Source organism: Osmerus mordax, chromosome 8 (assembly GCF_038355195.1).
Source record: "Osmerus mordax isolate fOsmMor3 chromosome 8, fOsmMor3.pri, whole genome shotgun sequence".
Lineage (NCBI taxonomy): Eukaryota > Metazoa > Chordata > Actinopteri > Osmeriformes > Osmeridae > Osmerus > Osmerus mordax.
Window position 1 is genome coordinate 6,706,339 of NC_090057.1, and position 18,612 is coordinate 6,724,950.

General features: G+C 45.2%; 2 protein-coding genes across 3 annotated transcripts; both read left to right on the top strand.

The window, feature by feature from the left end:
• The first annotated feature begins 100 nt into the window (after positions 1-100).
• e2f6 (E2F transcription factor 6) lies at positions 101-2,971 on the top strand. The gene is made up of 8 exons (XM_067242061.1): positions 101-550; positions 652-710; positions 800-852; positions 949-1,135; positions 1,356-1,496; positions 1,665-1,779; positions 2,029-2,188; positions 2,472-2,971. Exons 1-8 carry the CDS (start codon positions 194-196, stop codon positions 2,507-2,509), a joined length of 1,110 nt encoding a protein of 369 aa, XP_067098162.1. The 5' UTR covers positions 101-193; the 3' UTR covers positions 2,510-2,971.
• Positions 2,972-3,307: 336 nt separating this feature from the next.
• asap2b (ArfGAP with SH3 domain, ankyrin repeat and PH domain 2b) lies at positions 3,308-18,282 on the top strand. 2 transcript variants are annotated; one of them, XM_067241522.1, is made up of 29 exons: positions 3,352-3,421; positions 3,615-3,721; positions 6,611-6,683; positions 7,736-7,881; positions 8,094-8,168; positions 8,345-8,394; positions 9,289-9,418; positions 9,694-9,779; positions 10,087-10,162; positions 10,353-10,439; positions 10,988-11,091; positions 11,452-11,521; positions 12,164-12,251; positions 12,841-12,889; positions 13,016-13,182; positions 13,502-13,635; positions 13,923-14,017; positions 14,390-14,567; positions 14,739-14,824; positions 14,998-15,113; positions 15,204-15,271; positions 15,434-15,541; positions 15,778-16,111; positions 16,187-16,288; positions 16,501-16,759; positions 17,035-17,093; positions 17,194-17,270; positions 17,429-17,548; positions 17,804-18,282. In XM_067241522.1, the coding sequence occupies exons 1-29, from the start codon at positions 3,418-3,420 to the stop codon at positions 17,876-17,878; spliced, it is 3,123 nt and encodes a 1,040-aa protein (XP_067097623.1). In that variant the 5' UTR covers positions 3,352-3,417; the 3' UTR covers positions 17,879-18,282. The 2 variants fall into 2 exon arrangements, with proteins under 2 accessions (XP_067097622.1, XP_067097623.1); XM_067241521.1 differs by having other exon boundaries at positions 3,308-3,721.
• The last annotated feature ends 330 nt before the right edge of the window (positions 18,283-18,612 follow it).

Below are 18,612 nucleotides of genomic sequence, written 5' to 3' on the forward strand. Positions count from 1 at the left end.
CTTTCATAGATCCAGGGATAAGCTCATAGGCTGAGCAGTGGTGGCGCGGGCTTGCTTCCGGATCAAAACATCATCTCTTCCTGTCTAGCGAACGTGAATCTCAAATAAACAAACATGAAACAAGCGTGAGTTTTGTTGAACTAATGTTCGAATGTAGCTTATTTGTCAGCAGACGTAATATATTGATTCGACCATGGTGAAATGCGTGGTCTCGGGGTGTCCTAATCGCATCGACAATAAAGGAGCTTTTACCAATCGACCTTCCAAAAGGTTCTTCAATTTTCCCAAGGATCAAGCTCGAGTGAAAGTGTGGCTTGCAGCCCTCAGAGAAAGCGAGAAAGAGGATTTAACAGAGCAACACATTATTTGCGAAGATCATTTTCTGACGGACCATATAACACCTCGAGGAATAAGCGAGGATGCTATTCCTATCATGCCACCATACCTTGACGGACCGTTAGGTTTGATCAGCCCCTGGGGCGCAGAGTCGTCTGACGATGGGGAGGAGGAGGTGTGCCCAGATGATGCTGATGCTGCGGGCCTCCATTGGGTGCGATTGCTTTGACTATTAAAAAGATAATTGAGTATATTAAGTATGCATTGTTTTAATTATTCATAACCCACGTCAACGTTTCATATTTTGAATAACAGGATGAAGATTTTGAAAAGGAAGACCTTGAGCTTCAATCAGGGACGGAGACAGAATCCTCGTAAGATTGCCCACCATGTTTACTTTCTTCTAATCACTGGGCTTGTTTTGATTGTTTCTAACTTTCATTTATTTATTTTTTACTGTTAGTGTCTTTAAAAAGGAAGGGACTACCCAAAGTAATAACCCTGGTCAAAGAAAAGGTATGTGACCATTTTATCCTCATAATATCTGCATTTCATATGTAAGTGCTTGTTAGTTTTTTTTACTTTGGTTTGTGTTGTTATGGTACAAACTAGATCTATCCCTGGGTACATTGACCAAGCGCTTCCTCGAGGTATTGCATTCTTCCCCTGATGGCGTAGTCGACCTCAACGAGGTGGCTCCCCGCCTCCGTGTACGCAAACGGAGGGTATACGATGTCACCAACGTGCTTGAAGGGATCCACCTCATCAGGAAGCAGTCCACTAACAAGATTAAGTGGATGTGAGTACAATTCCAACCATTTCAACTCTTTCCTCACTCCAATCTTAAGAGCCTCCATTTGTACAGTTTACATGCGGATTAGCCTTCTGCCGCCGTGATATTCCAATAAAGTCTAAGTACATATGTGTTGAAAAGTTTTACAAAGCGTGCAACACAGTGTGATTTCTATAACAACAGGGATTTCCAGTAAGGTTTTCTATTTCTCTCTCCCTCCCCCCAGAGGGCATTGTCCAGCCATTTTAAAGCAGAGACTGCAGCATGAACTGGGGAACCTGAAGATTGTGGAGGAGACTCTTGATGAGCTGATCAAGAGCTGTGCCCATCAGCTTTTTGACATGACTGACGACATGGAAAACAGCAAATATCCTTTATATATATCAGACCATACCTGATATGAATGAGCTAATACACATTATTCTGTTTGTGGAAGAAAAAAAGCTACTTGTTGTAATGACTCTCCTCCAGCAATCATGAAAGACACATACATTGTATACCAGCAAGGCACAGTCTTCTTTAACTGCCAATCTACATCAGCCTACGTCACTCACGAGGACATCAGTCATCTCAAGGTTTTCCAGGACCAGACAGTTATAGCTATCAAGGCACCAGAGGAGACCAAGCTGGAGGTGCCCACACCCAAGGAGGTGAGCTCTTAGGTGGGAGGAGGGTGTCTAAACCTAACCTCTCTCTCAGTCAAGGTACCTAGCAGACTCTTTTCTTTAGTTGTCTTTTTATTTGTATATTTTTATACAATTTGAGATTGTGGCAATGCAGATAATGCCTGGCATGATATGTAAACCAATATTGGTTATGTGCAAAACCAGGCTGCTCACTGGTCTTTTGGCAGGGTGTATGAATCAATTGGCTGCTAATCCGCTTGTTTTCCATATCAGGACAGCATCCAGATCCACCTGAAAGGAGGGAGAGGCCCAATGAAAGTCTTGACCAGTGAGATGGACAGGCCTGGGGACACAGAAGGCACCAGGGGGGAGGCAGCGGTGGGCTTCATAACACTGGAGGAGAGCAGGATCAAGACCATGCCACTCAGCACAGGTAAAAACCAAGCTGTCCATCAGGCTAATGATTTAATCGCTTCTCCATTCCAGTGGACATACCAAGTGTGTTTTCCAATGCTTGCAGCAGAGGGCAGTATTGGCCAAAAGATAGGCACTGGGCAGGCATGGAATGAGTAGAAATCAGAAATCAGATTAATTTGCACAGACCATCTTTGGAGCTTGCTAAGATAGCTCATCTCAGAAATAAGGAGTGGAAATGAGAGTATCTGTCGTGTGGGCGTTCTAGTTGACTTGTGTTGATCTGTGTTTTTCTCCTGTAGGTGTGCTGGGTCCACAGACAGCTGTCCAGAGTGCGTAGTCAGCAGCGTGACAGGGCGCTGTCCTCTTTGAACATTTCCATCAAACTGTTTGGATGTCTCATACTGGGAATACATCATGGATGTCTATGGCAATTTTTTTCTAGGACTAAATGTAAGTGGTTACAGCGGAAGAAATTCCAACTTGATTGTGAAAACGGACATGACAAGAATTCACGGAATTGCAAGCTTTATTTTTATATGCGTTATTCTGAGTTAACTAAAGTAAGTAATTTGTAGTTGCAACCGCCCTGTTGCCATAAGACAGCATTAAGATGTCAAAGTAACATGTTCATGTACAGAAAATTGTGTTATGGATTGTCATGCTGTGAGATGGACAGTATTTATGCTTTTTTTTCCACTTTTGTACTCTTTTTTTTGTCTTCATGTCTAGTGGGTGTTTTTTCCTCCATGTTCTATTACTATTGAAAAGTATACTTTTCAAGCATTCTCACCTTATTAAAGTAAGTCGTAACTGCTGACAGTGACAGTTTTTTGCAAACCACATAGCTCAAATACACCGCCCGCTCTGTATATATCATAGTGTTTATACAAGTTAACTTAAGTTAACCTAGGAGTTTCGTATCCGATCACATCTGTAACGTCGTGTCATAGCGTAGTCATAAACTTATACGACAGGCATGCTAAAGAAGTGTGCAAAGGTAAATCCATGCACATTCCTATTGGTCGAAACCTGGCTATTTACATACGTTCCGCCCCGTTTCTCCCAGGTTGACGCTCTGCAACGCAGCGCTTTATACAGGTTGTTGTGAAATCTTTGGTGTAGCAAACCAGTATCCGATTTTCACTGGTCCTTTCAATTATTTGGTTCTCTGGACTGTAACTAACCATGGAATAATGGAACTGTGTATTTACTCACAGAAGTGGACCCAACGATCGCCCCTCATTCATGCGTAGGCAAAGTGGAGCTACACTGATACAGGAATGGCAAAGTTGGAACGATAATTAGGCTACCTCTTTTGATCAGAAAGCTAATTTGTGTAACAACTAGCTGTTTCATAGACAACAAGAAAAACATTAACATATTTAATTATCAAATAATTTTTCAAACTCATCAACCGTGAATTATGCCGGACATAATTACAGTCACGGAATTTGTAAAAGAGACAAATGAGGACTACAAAGCGCCCACAACCTCAAACTTCACCACACGGATGTCCCATTGTCGGAACGCCGTGGCAGCACTGGAAGAGGTAAGTTAAAGAAAGGATGACAATTATGGCCATCAAAACTGGACAAAATAACGATTTTTCACGAGTTCTGGACATTACGTTAAAAAAGGAACGAAAGAAACATTACTTCCTCTTTTTGAAATCCGAACATTTCAGATCTTAAACGGGTTGTGTTGAACCTCGCCCTTGCCTAGCAGGGTAGGCTACTCAGAGCTGTCAATAACCCTGTATGAATAGCTGAACTTCCAATTGCAACAATTAAAGAAGGAAGATGCAGAAACTAGGGATACAAATATAGCCTATACATTCCTGAATCCATTATTATGTTTTAATTGCAGACAAATATTTGCATTTGGTATAATTGGTAGAATTACATTTCATTAGCCTATGTTTAATTTCTAAACAGTTTTCAAGGCCAAACGTGCTCGGAAGTTGTAGAATCACCCTTCTAGTATCAGGGCTGATTCTGTGAAGATTACTTCTTGGCATCATTAGGCTACATAGTTTCTACTGCCTGGGGCGTTGATGCTTGACATCAGGAGTGTGCAAACGTTTGAGGTCACTGAGTCTTAAGCCAATCATCTGAGTAGTAAGGGTTTATTTGTTGGAAAAACACACCAATCAGTTATTGGTGGTGAAAGAAACATTAATACAGAACATTGTAAACATGTCCAAGCTTCCTACATGGTTTACCAGAAGTTTCTTTGACTTTGGTGTCTGTTGTTCTTTACCCTGTCCAAGTGGTCTCAGCTTTAATAATGTTGAAGTCAGTACTTGAAGATGAAAATAGGATTTCCCAGAGTGGCCTAAGACTACTGTATTGCATTAGCCAAGGAAGCACGAGGACAGTTGGTGACTGTAACACATGGATGACATTTCCTGCACTCTGTGGAAACAAGGAAGTTTATACAAGCAGTATATTCACACAACAACCACTCTATATCTTAGGTGAAACAGAACAGAGAAGCGTTCTATCTTTTGTACTCAGTCAACAGTCTGACAACACAATCTGTCCCTTTGTGTGGACGACGACAGCATTCTCACACTTTCAACCTGGACTCAATGAGCCAACAGTCACACATTCATGCACATTAGCGACAACACATAGACATGCTCTGGCTCTACCCGGTCAACAGGCAACACTCCACTTTCCCGTTTTACAAGTCTGTCTGAGATTGTTGATAAAGTATCAATTTGGAGGGAAGCTGTTTAGCTTGCACCATGCCGCATCCCGTGTTGTGGGGAACACCACTGGGCTCTCTCCCTCTATTTTCTCTTTCTCTCTACCCTCACCCCCCTCGCTCTCAGTCTTTATCTTTTTCTCCACCCTCTCTCCATTTTCTCTGTCTACCTTAGAAGAACAAAGCTTTAGGCTGCCTACATGATGTACTGCTGAATTCTGGGAGAATCCCTGGGGGCTGGGCTGGGGCTGGTTTGTCTGCTCCTGTCCTAGCATGCTCTCTCTCTCTCTCTCTCTCTCCTCTCTCTCTCTCTCTCTCTCTCTCTCTCTCTCTCTCTCTCTCTCTCTCTCTCTCTCTCTCTCTCTCTCTCTCTCCTCTCTCTCTCTCTCTCTCTCCTCTCTCTCTCTCTCTCCTCTCTCTCTCTCTCTCTCCTCTCTCTCTCTCTCTCTCTCTCTCTCTCTCTCTCTCTCTCTCTCTCTCTCTCTCTCTCTCTCTCTCTCTCTCTCTCTCTCTCTCTCTCTCTCTCTCTCTCTCTCTCTCTCTCTCTCTCTCTCTCTCTCTCTCTCTCTCTCTCTCTCTCTCTCTCTCTCTCTCTCTCTCTCCTCTCTCTCTCTCTCTCTCTCTCTCTGTGTCTGGTGTGTCTGTGTCTGTGTCTCTCTCTCTCTGTGTCTGTGTCTCTCTCTCTCTGAACCACATAGCCCCCTCTACCCTTTCCTATCTGAGAGTCCAGCCTGTCCTGGCCTGCCTGCTACCTCTCCTCCTCTCTGCATAAGTGTCTGTCTTCCTGTACGAGCCAACACCAGAAGTCTTCTATGAGGGGTGTCTGTGTCAACCACTATCACAGTCTTCAGTCTCCATTTCACTAATCTGTCTAGCAACCATAATAAATAATGAGTAAGACAAAAAAGAGAACTATCAAGTCCAAGTCTTTTGGGGTGGAGGACTGGTAAGAATACATTGAATCTGAGTTCAACAACAAACACGTCTACTCATCAAGTCTGTGTGTTGGACGCCCACCTGCATCCCCACCATGACTCACACTGGTCCCATGCCCTGGAGTGATGACTCATTGTTTATGAGCTCTCGTGTCTGTGATCAGAACTGTGTGATGGAAATGAACCTTCTGACTTTCACAACGACTGCTAAGGACTAATGGACTGACCACAAGATTCACATGAAGTTGCTTAATGCAAAATGTATCAGTTTAAAAAATAATTTAAAAGGAGTCACGTATCTGTAACATATTTGTATACAGTATTGTACTACTTTACAATGGCTCCACAGCCTTAAAGTGTGTTTTGCCAGAAAACATTTCCTTGTTTTTTGCAGCCCTGTCTAGGTTGAGAGTTGCACAGCATCAGAGAGGGGATGTCGCGGTCACTGTACAGTCCCACAACTCAGCAGGCGTGAGCTGGGCTCAGTGCCCTGTCTGTGGAGTTTCTGTGTAAACATTACAGCAGGGCTGGGCAGTACTTTGCTCAGCCACTGAAATAATTCCCTGGGAATTCATTCACTGACTAAGGCCTGGGATCCTGTGTGTGTGTGGGTGTGTGTGTGTGTGTGTGTGTGTGTGTGTGTGTGTGTGTGTGTGTGTGTGTGTGTGTGTGTGTGATGGGGTGTATTTAGTTGGTGTGTGTGTGTTAGGGTTGTTTTGTTGGTGTGTGTGTGTGTGTGTTATCACCCTCCTACCTCCCTGCTGACTTGGACCCTGTGGCTCCTTCTTCAACAGACTCTGGATCTAGACAGAGGGGTTCTGCACAAGATCAAGAAGTCTGTCAAGGCCATAAACAACTCTGGCTTAGGTGAGTGCTCAGTCTCTGTGTGAAATCCTTTTTAATTAAAAGCCAACTGCATGCATCAAATAACATATACAGGGGTACGATGCTTCTGTAATGGAAAGTGTTGGTTAGTAGGTGAGCTCTATGTCAAGGATGGTGGAGTGTAACGTTAATGAGGAGAAAGAGAGAGAGAGATAGCAACCCTGTCTGCATTCCTCCCATTCCAGACACCTGTCTCAGCAGGCTTGGGGAGGAGCAGAGGGGGACTCTGGACTCCTCTCTGTTTATACATACAGTTTCATTCACTCAGGCTTTCATCCTCCATTGCTGCCCTTCCCTAGCTTCCCTCTAGAACTACAAATACCAGCTGGCCTTGGAATTCTATTGGAGTGTAATATTGACTCACTGAGAATACCTTATTGCCACTCAAGCTTATGTCTGGTGCGGTGGGTAAACTCCAGAACATGCATGCCTCTATTCACTGTTCATTGTTCTGCTCATGGAACAGCCATGTGAGAATGTCATGACCATATATGATTTTTATTTTTACTGAAAAATCCTTTACTTCTTCAGTATAGAGTTTAGAGACAGGAAGCAAGCTGAAACATTGTTCCGGGTTGAGAAACAATACAGGAGCAATATAAATACAATGTGTTGTAAAATAGACTCACACAATGTCCAAGAATGTTTCCTGTCTTGCAGGGTAAGCTCCTCTGTGTTGGTGTTGCATCATAGCAGACATCTGACTTTCTGCCACACTTTGACACATGGCACACAATGGCACACAATTTGTGAGCCACTAGATATGTATACCAAACTGAACCTTCAGTCTTTTAGTAATCTTGGAACAGAAGTAATTTAATGTGTTAGCCAGGTATTGTATGAAGGAGTTATAACTCACTGCCTCGTGGTACTGTTAAGGAGGGCAGTCTTACTCATAGGACACATGCAAAATATAGCATAGCAGAATGTAGCATAGCATATAATTGGATATTATTACAAAATAGCCCAGAAATTCCCTCTACATTGTGGTATTTGCTCAGAAACAGAGACTGATCTGTGTGTTTATGTGTCAGCCCATGTTGACAATGAGGAGCAGTACATCCAGTCCGTGGAGAAGTTTGGGGACAACTCGTTCAGCAGGGATGACAACGAGGTGGGCTCTGCCTTCCTGAAGTTTGCAGTTCTCACCAGAGAGCTCACAGCTCTCTTCAAGAACCTGGTGAGTTCCCAGAGCACCACCCACCTAACCCTACCATGTTGTTCCCCTCATCCATCTGTCTCTGTTAACCTTTCTGGGGGGGTTTCAATTGCTTTTTGGCTTAGTTTGAATGAAGCCGTGAGACTTCTTTAGACCTGAGTGAAGTGTGATGTCAGGACGTTGCAGTGTAAGGTTTGCAGTATTTCACTATCTGGCTCTTCTGATGTTTGCAGCTGCAGAACATGAACAACATTATCACCTTCCCATTAGACACGCTGCTAAAGGGAGATCTGAAAGGTGTGAAAGGGGTATGTGTTTGTATATATGCACCCTCAAGATAACTGTTGGAGTTTTTGTGCCTAATATTTACCTATGACTGTTAGAATGTACATTGCAAGCAAACAATGTATATGTACTGATTGTTGGAATGTCTGTGTACATTCTGTTCATAATCCTGACATACATATTGTTTTGCATTCTGCAGGACCTGAAAAAGCCTTTCGATAAAGCCTGGAAGGATTACGAAACAAAAGTGTAAGAGGCAATTTACAAGATTTCCCCTGCCTTTCATTAGGGTTTGAAACTAGACCAGCAGATGGGTGGGTGCAGCCCAAGTTAGCGATTACAGCACAAGCACAAGGAAAGCACGTGGTCTGCAATGTGGGTGTTTCTGAAATGCTTACCTGATACAACAACACCTCAAACTCATTGTGTTGGTTTGTTCACAGCCAATAGACAGAGGACTTTTACAGGTCAGCCAGCACGTTTCATGAAACAGCTGATAAGCCAGACAAAGACAGGCCACATGATAGAGAAAAGGACTATCCAGCAGCCTCAGTTGTGAATGCTCTATTGTTAGTAAGGTTACAACAGTGTAACGTCTGAGAGTGACCATGTGAAGACAATGGACAGTCAAGCTTGGATTCATCTCAAGAGACTGGTGTTTTAAGCGTATTTAATCAGTTACTTAACACAACAGGTATTCCAGTTTACTGTGCAATTCTCGTACACAGAAAACACTTGCAGGGAAGCTACATTAAGACAACATGAATGTCAGTCTTCGAGGTTTGTTCATTTTGTTGAGAAAGAAGGTTCTAGTTTAAGGGTGTTTTGGTCCTTGAACAAGTTCATCAGGCCTTGTCCAGACTGGGCTCCATCATGCCCTTTGACCTTTGTGCCCTGTCCTTCCCCTCCCTGTCCTTCCCGTCCCTGTCCTTCCCGTCCCCGTCCTTCCTGTCATTCCCGTCCTTCCCGTCCCTGTCCTTCCCGTCCCTGTCCTTCCCGTCCCCGTCCTTCCTGTCATTCCCGTCCTTCCCGTCTCCGTCCTTCCTGTCATTCCCGTCCTTCCCGTCCCCGTCCTTCCTGTCATTCCCGTCCCCGTCCTTCCCGTCCCCGTCCTTCCCGTCCCTGTCCTTCCTGTCCCCACAGGACTAAGATGGAGAAGGAGAAGAAGGAGCATGCTCGGCAGCATGGGATGATCCGGACAGAGTTCCGGGGAGGGGAGATCGCCGAGGAGATGGAGAAAGAGAGGCAGATGTTCCAGCTGCAGATGTGTGAGGTGAGAAGGTGCAACTGTGCCTCCAGACCACAGGAGGTCACTGGGCTTACTTGATTCGACATTAAGTCTGTGTGTTGGGGCTTGTGCTACATTTGAATGTTGTACCTCCTGCTTTGATTGTTGGTTTTTGAAATGTCATGTCTTCATTCCTCATTGATCTCCAATGTGAATCTTGGCGTATGTAAAAGGGGAGGAAAGACAGGAAGGAGTTAGATGGCAGAGATATTTATGTTCCTGTTGTCTTCCATGCCTACTACCAATCTTTCCTTTCCTAGTATCTTCTGAAAGTGAATGAAATCAAAGTCAAGAAGGGAGTGGACTTTCTCCAGAACCTCGTCAAATACTTCCACGCCCAATGCAAGTATGTTGTTCAGACATCCATCTGATGGGTCCTTAGCCTTATCTGAATACCCATGAGTGTATCTCACCCTCCTCCCCTCTCCTCCCTCTCCTCCCTCCCCTCTCCTCCCCTCCCCTCTCCTCCCTCTCCTCTCCCCCCTCCCCTCCCCTCCCCTCCCCTCTTCCCCCTCTCCTCCCTTCCCCTCCCCTCTCCTCCCTCTCCTCCCCTCTCCTCTTCCCCCTCTCCTCCATTCTCCTCTCCTCCCTCTCCTCCCTCCCCTGTCCTCCCCTCCACTCTCCTATCATCTCTTCTCTCCTCTCTTCTGCAGCTACTTCCAGGATGGGCTGAAGGCAGTGGAGAGTATGAAACCATCCATAGAGAAACTGGCTACAGACTTGACCTCAGTGAGAGCTCTTTTCTCTTCCTGTCCTAAGTAGACCATTCTCAGAACATAACGTTTTTGCTGTTTTCACAGGTCGCTTCTTTATATCATGGTGAATTCTTTTAAATAATTTCCTTGCATATTTAACAATTCTTTCGCTTAACTTTCTGTCTTCCTCTCCTCTGTCTGTTCCCTCGCGCTTCTGTCCCCAGATTAAGCAGACCAGCGATGGAGAGAGAAAACAGCTGACTCAGCTGAGGGACACTCTCAAGTCCTCCCTTCAGGCAGAGCAGAAGGAGGTAAATGACAGCTTGTTAGCGTAAAGCCATGGACTCTCCGGGCTACTACTGTAGCTACTGTAACTGTGTTTTTTAACAGCTAACTTGCTCATGTTGACACTTTTAGAAAAGGGTGCTAGGTACACATACAAAATTACAATGTGATTTGCCATTGGGAGTTGTTCATAACCAGAGTAAAGGATTTGTAAAGAGTTAAACAGCTTTAGGATGGCAGGATACAGTACATTCACCCTTGTTTGCCACAGCAGCCTGGCTGCTCAGTGAGCATTAGAATATATTATTCACTCTCCAAGGCCTCCATGTAAATCTCATGGCTTAGAGATTCCACAGTCACCCCTCCATTATTTGAATAGAGTGAAACAAAATCAAACTACAGTACTTATGTACTGTAGGATGATTAAGGCAAAGTAAGAATTGGTGAAAAAGTGTTTTAGTGTGGGAAGTCTTTGAGACTTGTCTCTCTTCTGTGCATGTGTTTGTGTGTGTGTGTGTGTCTGCTAAATGACTAAATGTGTGTGTGTGCACGTTTACGTGTGTGTGTGTGTCAGGACTCCCAGGCTAAACAGAATGCAGGATACAGTCTGCACCAACTCCAAGGCAACAAAGCCTACGGCACAGAGTACGATGGCATGCTGTACAAGAAAAGCGAGGGGTGAGTCGACATTCGAAATACAATTTAATGTCTTCACAGATGGGATTTGCACCTGTGTGTTCAGGTGTTTGTGATCCACACTCAAAAAATTGCACTCTGTAGAATTATTTCAATTAGAATACGTTTGTGAAGGATCCGATTTGGTTCCAAATTGCACCTCTTTAAAAGGTTTGTAGTTTATGTAGAAACAGTTATTTGGGCCCAAAATGGTTCTATTTGCTCTAAAACGGTTGTATCTCCTAAAGGGACTAATGGCTCCACTGTAGCACTCCTTTCATCTTTAATACTGGCGGACAGAGTGGGGTAGTGTTCAGTAGGATAGTGTCGCTAATGCTTGTTTCTGTTGTATTCTTTCTTCAGCCTGAGGAAAGTGTGGCAGAAAAGGAGGTGTTCTGTGAAAAACGGCTTCCTCACAATCTCCCATGGAACGGTACATGAACCTCAACATGCTCTCCTCAGTTGCCTTGCATGTGAAACTGAGGCTGTGCTCTCTGCTCGGGTGTTCTGCATGGTAGCGCCCCCTCTGGGTTCTTAGGGGTGTGCTTTCTCTTCTCCATGAATAAGAAAAAGCTCTGGCCGAAGCACAATTCTTTTTTTTATATATTTTTTTGTGATTGTGAAGTTTTTACCTGTAGAGCCAAAGAGCATATCAAGACAGAGCAAGCACCAGAAGAAGAGAAAAAGGAGGAGGAGCGTGAGGAAAAGGATGACAGAGTTAAGGGTGGGAAGAAGCACTCTGCACGAGAATGTCTCAAAATCGAGAGAATTGTAGGGATAGTTTGGACACTATCGCAGTAGGTTGGACACTATCGTCCTGATACCTATATGCTTGAGGAGGGTCTTAACCTGGAACAATTCATGCCTTGGTTACGATACTGAAAAGGGTCTTTTTATTCCTCAGAAATATCTATTTTCCCTCACCACTACATCAGTCAGCTGGCTTTGCTCATGCGAAAGGTTGACAGACCATACAGTTTCACCCATGCCCTCTGTCAGAATGATAACATTGTTGTTTATTAGGCACTCCCCTCCCCCCTCTCTTTTCTCACACTCCTCTCTGTCTGTCTCATAGGCCAATGCACCCCCAGCTAAACTCAACCTTCTGACCTGTCAAGTCAAGTGTAACCCGGACGAGAAGAAAAGCTTCGACCTCTTCTCCCGTGAGTTGGTTGTTTCCTTGTCCAATTAGCAAAATGGGAATGAGTCTGGAACTTATCATTTTCAATTTCCAAGGGATGTAAGGGGCAGACCAAAAAGCCTCTAGACGCAATTGGATGGAATTGGATAGATACAACCAATCAGAGCAACAAATCCTCTTGGTTGTTTACGGAAATGGCTCAACAGCACTTTTCTGTACCATCATCATAATGAACCCACCTCATATCAAATAAATGGCTGTGATTGGCCCGAGCAGATTCTGATACAGAAATCTGTTTGAATGGGAGGGGGGCCACTGGCCAGACCCATCAGCCAGAGTAAATGAAACATCAGAGTGGGCAGACTGGCATGATTAGCCTGGCTCCCAGGCTAATCATGAAATACTGTAACTCACACCAGTCAACTCATATGATTCACTTGAAACTATTTTGTTGTACTGGGGGGAGTGTTTATCCATTAACATGACTATATTGGCCTGCTGGCTAGTTTGAGTACCCTGTGCAGTTTATAGACTCTATATTTACCATCTTACTGCTTCTGATCTTTGAGTTTATGTTTCTCATGCCGCTCATTCTCGGTTTCCCTAAACAGATGACAGAACCTATCACTTCCAGGCTGAGGACGAGGCAGATTGTCAGATGTGAGTGTCATCAACAGTCTAGCGGAGCGATGAGACTGGTCTACATCTGGGTGCTCTTCACGTTGACTTTGTTCCTCGCTGACTCCCTGATTTGGATTTGTGTTCTTCTTCTGTGGATGTCCACAGATGGATCTCAGTCCTCCAGAACAGCAAGGAGTTGGCTCTGAACAATGCCTTCCAGGGAGAACAGCACGATGGGGAGAACAACATCGTCCAGGAGCTGACCAAGGCCATCGTGGGAGAAGTGAAAAGGATGAGCGGCAACGACATCTGCTGTGACTGTGGAGCGCCCGGTGAGAGACAGAGAGCACTCTGGGAAATTAGCAGTTGGCTTCCTCCACCGGGCTTCCGATAGCTCTGTCAAACGGAAACGACGAAATTGTTTTAGTGACAACTCGAAATGGCATCCACGCCTGTGTTTTGTAGGAGTATTGACACTTGCTTTCCACACTGTGATGTACTGAATGTGCTGGCACATTTTTAGGCTGTTTGACAAGCTTGTCAGACTGGTTTCTGACAGACAGGGAAATTGGCAGAGATTCCAACTTATATTAAAGACATACATGCAGCCTACTCTTTGCTCAATTGATCATGCCTGTTCTCTGTTTCCAGGGCCCACTTGGTTGTCCACTAACCTGGGTGTGCTCATCTGCATTGAGTGTTCTGGGATCCACAGGGAGATGGGCGTCCATTACTCCAGGATCCAGTCTCTCACTCTGGATGTCCTGGGAACCTCAGAGCTCCTGGTAAGTACTTCCTCAGATTTTAAATACTATTGGAAATCATTTCAAATTCTTATCTGTACATAATTGATTGCAAACCAACACAATAATCCCTCCAAATTCAAACTTCACCCATCTGGCACTTCAGGGAAACTTTATTAGGTACATTTTATTTGATTGAAATACTAGGAAATGGTATTTCCAAACTCTAATTTGGTGTGTTGTGGAGGCTGTGGTGGCTGGCTGAGGTTTCATGTCAGCAGGATTGGTTGCAGGAAACTTGATCTGTTGTGTTCTGTGTGTTCCCTTAGCTAGCTAAGAATATTGGAAACTCCAGCTTCAATGAGATCATGGAGGCAGACCTGTCTACTCAGGGAGTGACTAAACCCAACCCTTCCAGTGACATGTGGGTGACAAGGGTGATCCCACCCACCATTCTCCCTAACCCTCGTGCTGCCTTCGGGTCACATGACCCAAAGGTTCATAACGAACCATCGTTGTGTTTACCCAATTTTACCCAATACAAAAACAAATAAAAATAATTTTCTTTTAACCTTCGCAATGTGGGGGGTCTGAGACAGCCCAACGGGAAATGCTTCACTTTGTTTTTGTATGCGGTAAAGTTGTCGCAATACGACGGTGGGTCACAATGACTGATGGGTCAGAACGACCCGAAGATAACACAAGGGTTAACCACATCACTGATCCCTTCAGCAAGTGACATCACAACGAAACCAGTCAACCTGAATATTCTTCTTTGTTGTGTTCTCGCCTTCAGGCAGACGCGGAAGGATTACATCACAGCCAAGTACACTGAGAAGCGGTTTGCACACAAGAGGCATGTGGACCTGCGTGTCCTGTACGAGGCGGTGAGGACTCGCGACATCCTGTCCCTCCTCCAGGTCTTCGCTGAAGGAGTGGACCTGATGGAGACCATCCCCATGGCCAATGAACATGTGAGATACACATCTGACCTTGTTCTCAACCAATGACTTTCATTTTCTTTTAGTTCATCTGTCTTTAGTCTTTGGTGCTTTTTTTCCAGCAATCAATGCGAGTCAGTTGGTATTTTGGAGTGTTTTTGGGGGTACTGTTGCCTGTAAGTATCCTTCTCTCCGTGCTCTTAGGAACCTGGAGAGACAGCATTGCACCTCGCTGTCCGAATGGTGGACCGGACCTCCCTCCATATAGTCGACTTCCTGGCCCAAAACAGGTACGGAGGAGGCCTCGGCAACACAGAAAGATGTGCTGCTGCACTGTCTGTCACCGAACCAGGATCATCAGAGATCTAGAATGTGAAGACACAACATGGGATTTAACATATTTACCAGTTCAATACGTAGTGACTGTTAGTTACCAGACTGTGTGTGTGTGTGCGCTCCACAGTGGCAGTCTGGAGAAACAGACAGCCAAAGGGAGCACAGCTCTTCATTACTGCAGTCTGACAGACAACAGTGAATGTCTCAAGCTGCTGTTGAGGGGTCGGGCCTCCGTCAGCATCGGTGAGTCATCCACAATACTGGAACAAGTAGCCAGGAGCGCCCATTAGTCCTTTTGAAAGACATGTCTTGATCATTGGCTTGTGTTTGCAGCCAATGAGGCGGGAGAAACCCCACTGGATATCGCCAAGCGGCTTCGTCACAAGCAGTGTGAGGAGCTGGTGAGTGTTTGAGTGGTCCACTGTGTTTACACTTCACAGATTGGAGGTTGTCCCTGTCATTTTGGGCTCTGTGAGAGGAGGTTGATGGCGTGCGTGTGTGTGTATGCGTGCGTGTGTGTGTATGCGTGCGTGTGTGTGTATGCGTGCGTGTGTATTCGCCAGTTGAACCAGGCACAGGCTGGGAAGTTTAATGTCCACGTGCATGTGGAGTACGAGTGGCGTCTCCGCAACGATGACCTCGACGAGAGCGACGACGAGATGGAAGACAAGGTGAGCACTGGGGGGTGGGGGGTGGGGGGGGACAAAGCATGATTCCATCGAGTATCTATGGTTCAAATCAAACACACCTCAAATACTTTCAAATGCAATGAGTTATTCAGACTGCAGCTGCTTTTAACCCTGGTGCTGAGAACACCACATCAACACACTGTTTTAACGATGTTCTTATAAGGGGTTGTGTTGACAATGTGTGTGTGTATACTATCCCCCCCTGGCACCGCACCCAGCCCATCCCTTACAAGCGAGAAGAGCGCCCAGTCAGCTGCTTTGTGCCAGCCACGGGTCAAATGCAGCCCAACCTGGCTTCCATCGCCCGGGACGCTGCCTCCCTGGCCAGGGACAAGCAGAAGGCCCAAGCATCCAGCCTGATCAGCAACGAGACCTACGGCACTGTCATGGAGTTCAGCCCCCCTCCACAAGGGGTGACGGGGGGCACTGCGGTGCCAGGGGCAACCCTCCCATCTCTGCCTCCACTGCCTTGCCTGCCTCCCCTACCATCCCTGCCTCCTCTACCATCCTTGCCTCCCGTACCATCCCTGCCTCCCCGAAATATTGCAAAAGGTACAGAATGTCTCATTGTGTAACCCAATTTACTGTGCATAGACGGAAGGACTGACCTTTAGCACTCCTAAACAGCTTCTGTGTTCAAGCCTGGCCCGATGGAGGTGGTGGACAGACAGCGGTCATCCTCTGACCCTCCGAACCCCCTTTCTCCGGAGACTGACAGCTCCTTGTATGGTGAGATATGATTTAAAATCCCTCTGTCTGCTTTGAGCGTTGGTGGGCGGGGTTTAAATGTTGATTGTACCAGGCGGGAATAATCCATTAAAATGTATGAATAATCATAATTAAAAGACAGCAAAGGACTTCTGTCATGTGGTTTTCCATCCTGTATGTCATCACTATGCTGACTGTACTGTGCCTTTTCCTCCCCCCGGTTCCTCCAACAGTGATTCCCCCAGCCGCCCCCCCTCCCCCAGCCAACAGGAGGATCAGTATGATGGAATTCAAGGCCAAGAACTTACCTCTACCCCCTCTACCCCTACCTCCAACACAGCCTGGGCCGGCTGCACCCACCATGCCACCCTTGGTTCCTACGCCCCCCCTTGCACCCCCGTCTAAACCCACAATGCCACCCCCCGTACCTGCACACAACCCCAATAGACCCAAAGGACACAAAGGACCCAAATCGCCTACATCGCCGACAGGGTAAGGCCTGGCTATTGGAGAGGAAGTTAAAATTAAGTTATTCTCATCTTTCCACAACTATCCACATTTATTTAAAATGTTTTCGTTTTTTTCGCTCCTGGGGAGGTGGTTTGTAGCAAAATGATGGAAATTAACAAATTAACTCAAAAGCAACCTTATGTTGTCTCCTCAAATGTCTCCATCAACACTAGATAGAAGTGTTTGTAATTGTGGTCTTCTTTATAAGTGCTGTGTGTGTGGTATGTGAAGTGAAGAGAATCCTTCTCTGATTTCAGGCCAAATAAAAAACACCCTCAAAGGCCACCACTTCGGACTGGATCTGTAGATAGACCAGGTAAACGCGCACACACACATTCAAAGGGATGTCATTCATCACAATATGGGAGGTGCTGTTTAGTCATATGCAGTACTATGTTTTCTTGTTTTGTGAACAGCCAAGACTTTGCCACAGACTGGATCTGCCCAGAGCCCTGGCTGTCCCCCTGCTCCAAGGCCCCGCACAAACCACCCTGTAGGTTCCTGCTTCCTCCCAACTACTAGTTACAGAAAGGAATATGTAGCGTTACAGTCTATGTGAAGTAATTAAGTCAAATGAGACCTGAGAATTCCATTAACGAATACATGTATATGTCTGGTTGGTTGTGTTTTCTTCTGCGACTCACATCTCAGAAACATGGACCCAAGAGGGTGAAGGCCATCTACAACTGCTCAGCAGACAACCCAGACGAGCTGACCTTCAAAGAGGGGGAGGTGATAGTAGTGGATGGAGAGGAGGACCAGGAGTGGTGGGTAGGTACTGCACCTCCAACACACACGTCACTGCAGGAAACATACACAACCTACCTTCCTCCCCTTATTGGACAATCACTGATCTGACAATGCTGGATTGGTGACATCTGAGAAGATAAGCGTTTGTGCTTTAACCTGTTTTATCATGTCATAGCTGTGATTTCCTCAAGAAGAAGGTTGGGAAATTATGGGAAAATTCAAACAAGATAAAAGGTTTTTTATTATTGTAATGTGTGTCCTCTGTGTTTGTTGCAGGTGGGACACATTGAGGCAGAGCCCACTAGAAAAGGAGTGTTTCCTGTGACATTTGTACATGTCTTCACAGATTGACTCATCAAAAAGTGTGACCAAAGATGCCATCTTTTGGCCCGAGTTTCACATTTGTTCATGACACTGGACTGTAATGTACTGGACTGTGCTGCATATTCCTATTTGTGTGCCTGAAACTGAATGTGATATGGAAAATGAGTAGTATGTGATATTATGCTCATGCAACCATTCCTTGTCAGATAAGATGGCAAGTTGACCAGCCAACCCAAATGAGACAAGAGGTGAACATTGTGTGCAGTTTAACAATCTTGATTTATCAAACAGGAGTAATATTTGAGAAGTATTGAGGATGTGTCAGCCAAATACTCCAAAAAACACCTTTATTTTTATTCTTTGTGTTACTGGGACTATACAAATGAACAGAGAGGAGCGTGTGTGAAATTAAACAGTGCCTTAGTTGTGAATCTGTGTAGTCTTTATTAGACAATGTGGTGTGTACACATGAGAGACAGACCTCGAGTCTTTCTGCAGTGACATGATTCAGGGAAAATAATCCAGGAGACATGTTTGACAGTTACTGTGATTATCATGTTTGCAAAGGATTTCTGTGTATTGATGATGTTGAAAATGAAATGGGGTTACAAGGTAACTCATGTTTAGCTGTTTGATTTAGCAACATATACAGAAATGAAGTCGTAAAATTTAGTGTACTTTCATTCTGTATTCTTTGGATGCATGATCAGCTATTGAAACCTAAGGAACTCTGTTTAGTGATTGATTTGTTCTAAACTGTA

Excerpts from the sequence above, each read along its gene's own strand:
- e2f6 (XM_067242061.1), top strand. The coding sequence starts at position 194 with ATGGTGAAATGCGTGGTCTCGGGGTGTCCTAATCGCATCGACAATAAA. Across the intron at positions 1,136-1,355 it reads ACTAACAAGATTAAGTGGAT|AGGGCATTGTCCAGCCATTT; the intron begins GTGAGTACAATT and ends CCCTCCCCCCAG. Across the intron at positions 1,780-2,028 it reads AGGTGCCCACACCCAAGGAG|GACAGCATCCAGATCCACCT; the intron begins GTGAGCTCTTAG and ends TTTCCATATCAG.
- asap2b (XM_067241521.1), top strand. The coding sequence starts at position 3,596 with ATGCCGGACATAATTACAGTCACGGAATTTGTAAAAGAGACAAATGAG. Across the intron at positions 12,252-12,840 it reads AAGCTTCGACCTCTTCTCCC|ATGACAGAACCTATCACTTC; the intron begins GTGAGTTGGTTG and ends TTCCCTAAACAG. Across the intron at positions 15,114-15,203 it reads TCGGGCCTCCGTCAGCATCG|CCAATGAGGCGGGAGAAACC; the intron begins GTGAGTCATCCA and ends TTGTGTTTGCAG.